At 49.0% G+C, this 5,523-nt stretch overlaps 1 protein-coding gene across 2 annotated transcripts; it reads left to right on the top strand.

The window, feature by feature from the left end:
* Positions 1 to 1,068: 1,068 nt before the first annotated feature.
* LOC119311407 lies at positions 1,069 to 5,517 on the top strand. Of its 2 annotated transcripts, none has more exons than XM_037587050.1 (5): positions 1,069 to 2,459; positions 2,950 to 3,377; positions 3,809 to 4,152; positions 4,699 to 5,187; positions 5,285 to 5,517. In XM_037587050.1, the coding sequence occupies exons 1-5, from the start codon at positions 1,108 to 1,110 to the stop codon at positions 5,441 to 5,443; spliced, it is 2,772 nt and encodes a 923-aa protein (XP_037442947.1). In that variant the 5' UTR covers positions 1,069 to 1,107; the 3' UTR covers positions 5,444 to 5,517. The 2 variants fall into 2 exon arrangements, with proteins under 2 accessions (XP_037442947.1, XP_037442946.1); XM_037587049.1 differs by having other exon boundaries at positions 1,071 to 2,459; positions 3,803 to 4,152.
* Positions 5,518 to 5,523: the final 6 nt, after the last annotated feature.

Below are 5,523 nucleotides of genomic sequence, written 5' to 3'. Positions count from 1 at the left end.
TCAAGATCAATTGCACCATTTGATTGCAGATGATGGCCTTGTCGCTCAGACAAGCAACGTCGATCAGCCATCTACATGCATCATATTGTTGGCATACAATTTTTACAGGGCACAAATGATATTTGTTCAGAATAGAATCCTTGAAAAGGGAAATTTTAGTGCCTTGTGCAGACAAAAAAATTACCACGTGATGATCCAATAGCTATGAAGAAAATAAGCTCATGCTGCTCATACAGTGCCAAAGAACCAGAGGAAAAGTAAAAATATGGGTACCATCAGGACACAGTCGTGCAACTCAATTGCTAAATAAACGAGCTAGACATTAGCAAATACATAGTGAATTGAGAATTTAGTCAAATCTGAGACCTCTTATTTTTTTACCTAATAGCTGCAAAGAAAATCCCCAAATCCTGAAATAACAAGCTCGATCTAAAAAATCAGAGAGAATCTACAGCAGGTTGCAAACTAATACTAAGCAAATCAATCTAATCTATGTGTATAATATCTACAAATTCATGGGAAATCATGGGAAGCAAAGGAGGACCGGATCTGGCTTTTGGAGTTGCCTCGTACCTTGTTGCTGGACTTCCTATACGGAGGAATAGAAGCAAGGAGGCCGGCCGAGGAGCTGACCAGCTGAGCAGAAGGCCAGGCAGCAGGCCGAGGACCTGGGCAGAAGGCCGGGCGGCCGGCCGGCCGTGGCGGCGCAGCACGACTAGGTCGATGCTGAAGGAACCGGGGGGCGGTGCTTCTGCTTGCGATGTGTCTTGTGAGAAGTTACGCGAGCGTTTATTTACCGCAAAAACTGAGCGCGTGGTGAGCGAGCGCGCGCGCTTTTTTTCCTGCCAGGATTCTTTCCGAGAGCTTCGACCTCTTGGGAACTTTCCTGTGAAATAGAGAACGGGAAAATCCATAGGATTGATTCCCAAGGTTTCTATTCCTGTAAATCAAACGATTACCAGAGGAAAAAATCCATAGGATTAGAATCCTATGAAAATTCTACAAAAATCCCATGAATCAAAGGAGCTCTTAGGGTTCGCCTTCCCTGATCCCCCCGCCGCCGCCGCCGCCGCCGCGGCCCCCCACCCCCACCGGCGGATTTCCTCCATGACTCCGACTGAGGGATCCTCCATGGCCAATCGTGCTGCAGTCGGTGACGGCCAAGAGGAGAAGATATGGATCTCCCGCCGCCCCATGTCCTGGCTACCTCCGCACGCCCCCCACGACTGCGGCGATCCTCCCCCAAAGTCGGTCGTCCTCGACACCGTCGTCTACGCCGACGACCGCACCAACGCCTCCACCGCCGAGGGCTTCACCAGCAGCGGCGACGCCATCCGCCTCACCTTCTGGCCCGCGCATCCGCCGCTCATCTCCTACTTCACCATCCACCTACCCACCCTCCTCCCGGACGGATCCGCCACCTCGCTCATCCTTCTGCCACGCCTTGTCCGCACCGACGGCGACCTCGCCCTCTTCCGCGTCATGATCGGCTCTTCATACATCGACCCGGACCACAACAACTACGTCATCTACCGTGCCGGCGTCAACAAGCTTGAGGTGCTCCCCACCCACCCCACCCGCTTGTTCGCCGACTGTTCAGTTGCTCTCCTGCGCTGCCCCGACGACGGCAGGTTCTTGGTCGCCAATCTCCGTTCAACTTTCGACCTTGGGCAGTACGCCCTCGACCTGTTTGACTCCCGGTCAGGCACATGGATCACCAGGTCCATGTGTACAGAACCTCCACACGAGGACGGCCACTACCGCATTCCGACCAAGGTGATCGCCCTTGGTGGCGATCGCGGTTCAGTCGGCTGGGTCGACCTATGGAATGGCATCCTCATCGGTGATCTGCTCCCCGGCGGCGACGGCAATGACAACAACATCCTCCGCTTCATCCGTTTGCCCGTGCTTTTGGCGCCCAACAAGATGGCCCCGGGCTGTTTGTCCTGTGACCAGGACGTCTCTGTCGGCAGAGACGGCTCCATCAAATACTCAGAGGTGTGGGCTCATCCTGTCCCTGGCTCACCGACCTACATCTCCGAGGACTGGGGTGCTGCCATACTGACATGGCTGGAGTCCAAGAAGAAGTGGCACATCGACCTCAAGCTCAAAGCCTCGGACATCATCGTGGACGAGACTCACTCCCAGTTGCTTCCTCAGCATGATGTCAAGGCCACAACGAAGAATGCAACCTTGAGCAGACTTCGCACAGGGCATCCTGTTCTCAGCTTGCATGATGATGATGTTGTTTACATCATGGCCAAGGTTTACCACATGGACGACGACTTGTGGATGCTTGCTGTTGACATGAGGAACAAGACTCTGAAAGGAGTGGCTGCTCTCACCAGTAAAAGAAGCTGGGGTTTTAGATTCATCTACCTGCAAAGTGACCTCTCCAGCCATCTGGTGCCCACAAGCGAAAACACCGAGGTCTTCAACCGTCCGCCCAAAAGCAAAAGGTCCTCACGCAAGTCCTACTACATATATTTCCGTCTATCTAGTATTTCTGAAATAGTATTGCACTTGGTCGACATTAGGGGACTAAAGCAGGCAGTAGTTCACTAACCCTGGATAGCGGGGGCAACCTGCCCTTGGATCGAGTAGACTAGTAGTAACTATTTGGTCACAGTAAGGTTTATGTCTTTCATTGCAAGGTATGTCTTTGTTTTGGCCCCTCGAGTATAGTTGCGTAAACCTGTGGTATTTGCAAATATGGCAGGGAAACGGGGGGTGGTTCTAGGTCTCGTCAAAATAAAATGAAGCAGAAATTTGAAGGTGGAAACACAAATGGTAACCCAATAAGTGTTTTAATCAGAGTGATGTCGTCCTTTGGACCTGCTATTTCCTTGCCAATATACATGTGACATCTTATCAACTAGTGTAAGCAGGTTATCACCTGAGGTTGTCTTTTTACGCTAAAAGATTTGCACCTTCTTTATCTCTTCACAGAAAGAAGAATCCTTCTAAAACTGCCAAGCAACAACCTGGGAAGACTCTTGCTAACAGCTGTCGTGTGGAACAAGAAGAACAGGAGCTGAGGATACTCGAGCCTCGAGTTATTACTATTCAGCCCCCCTCTGTACCTAAGGAGGACTCTGTTGGCATATTACCTCCAGGACAGGGGTCTGATGTGCCAGAAGGCATTGGTGCTGCTTCCGCAAATGTGAGTGCACCAAGATCATTTACCCTGGAGGTCAAGAATGACGGCGCTGGAGATGCCAACGAGCAAACTAAGGAGACAAGTGCAAGCAATGCCACTGGCCTAACATCTCTAGGACCATTATCCCCGTCTGATGAAGGCGCGGTCTTGAATAATGACTTGATAGAGAAAACAGATGGCTATCTCTCTGATGAACATTCATTTGAACACAACCAAAGTAAGTTATGAAAGATGTCATTTACCTCTTTTTATCTGTACTTTCATTTGAGCCTGTGTGAAGATCTGTTATGCTAGGACATGTTGGAGTTACTATTTCTGTATGACCCTGAGCTGTTTTTATTTTTTGATGCATGTTTATTGCCTATTATCAGCTCACCCACTGGCAAACAAGCATGCCTTACCTACCAAACACAAGGTTCAGTGTGATGTGGTACATCAAACCCTGATTTTTGTGCCTCTTTTCTGAATTCTTTTTACCTTGGGTCTCCCGGACTGTAGAGCTTATGCATACCTCTTTTTGTATTTCATGTTGCATGCTCCCTCCTTGTCTAACTGACCAGAATTCCCTGTCTTTCTAGTCACTTTCTCTTTTGTTAATTATATAGATCGTCTTTCTCAATTTTAATGATTTCATCCTTCTAGATGCAGATTCAAATGGTGATATGTCTACTACAGCGTATCAGTTGGAAGACTTGACCATACATGAGGAAAACAGACCAAAACCATCTGATGATAACCCAGCTGTAATAATCCCAGGCCACCTTCAGGTTTCCAATGCTGATTTTGCGCACTTGACATTCGGTAGTTTTGTGTCTGGGACACTCGATGCATCATGCTCCATGATGCCTGCCAATACACCAGCAATGCCGCCTTTCCGTGAGTTGGATCCAGCATTCTCACTGCTGCTTACTAACCCTCCATTGGCTACAATGGTTCATGGTACACCACAATCGTCCGTGAACAATGCAACTGTTTCTTCACATCCTCAAGAGGTATGAACACTTCACTGAATCATGGACTAGACGACAACTCTTTTGAGAGTAGCCATGTGTTACAAATTCTATATGTACGAATTCTGGTAAAAGGGTAAAATATATTTGTTTGGTGAGGAACATGTGTTAGTTGTATACAGTTTTACTTGCTGCACTCTAAAATGTGTCTGGAAGTTGCAGCCTGCAACCAGGATAACTCTTGCTTACTGCTCTTAGTGCAGCTATGCTGCATGTTAATTGTTAACTATGCCCATAGTGTTAGCAATCAATTTTTTGGTCAAATCCTGTTGTAGTTACATCTGCCTCGTGCTTTATTTTGTTCAGTTCTGTGTCTTGTGGCTAGCAACACTTACATTTGTGCCTAATTCTGCGTGGGCATTTTTGCTCTAGAGAGCTAAATTGTAGCTGTATTACTCATTAGGATTTTATTATGCTGTTATTTTTGTTACTGAAAAAGCTGCAATTCTGCTGTTCTCTTGTTACGTTAGATGTTCAGTTTTCTTAGTTATTTCTGCAGCACCATTCTAATATGGTTTGTTCTTGTAGAATGTTAACCAAGGTGGTTTATCCAACCCACAGTTGACCCACTCTCAGGGAAGCACCGGCATTGCCCCAGGTCCTCCTCTGCCTCACCATCTTGCTGCCCTTCATCCTTATGCTCAAGGAGGGCTTCCCCTTGGATATGAAAACATGATCGGATACCCATCTTTGCCGCAAAGCTATGCGTATCTCCCGCCTGCTGCCTATCAGCAAGCATACATGAACAGTGGTCTATTCCACCAAGGCGCAGCTGCAGCTCCCAACTCGGGCGTAAAATACCCAATGCCACAATACAAGAGCAATGTTCCTCTTGGGAGCCTTCCACAGCCAGCCACAATGCTCTCCAACTACCTTGGAGGTTCCGGAACTGCAAATGGCATGCCTCAAAACTTTGCCCTGAACCAAAGCAATCCGTCGGCAACCACAGCTCCTGGGTTTGATGGAGCAATGCCCTCCCAATACAAGGATGGAAACCCCTACATGTCTCTACAGCAGGTAAGAGATTCACGCAAGAGTGGGGGAACTAGATTTATATTAGGAAAATTGCTAACCTCCATGTTTGTCTCTCGCCCTGCAATGTGGATGCATGGAGCTGGTTCGCGAGGAATGCCGCCTCGTGCGGCCAACCCCTTGTATGGCTATCAAGGGCAGCAGGGCTACCAGGGGCAGCAGGGCCACCAGGGCGGCCTTAGGCAGGGGCAGATGCCGTCGCAGTACGGCACAACGCTCGGGCAGTCGCAGCCAGGCCTAGGACCCGAACACCGAAACCCCAGCGACGGAAACTTGAGTGCTGCCGCCGCCGCCCAGGCTAACCAAATGTGGCCGAATGGC

Source organism: Triticum dicoccoides, chromosome 5B (assembly GCF_002162155.2).
Source record: "Triticum dicoccoides isolate Atlit2015 ecotype Zavitan chromosome 5B, WEW_v2.0, whole genome shotgun sequence".
NCBI classification, from domain to species: domain Eukaryota; kingdom Viridiplantae; phylum Streptophyta; class Magnoliopsida; order Poales; family Poaceae; genus Triticum; species Triticum dicoccoides.
Note: the sequence above shows the minus strand (reverse complement) of the source record. Positions and strands in the feature narration are given on the sequence as shown.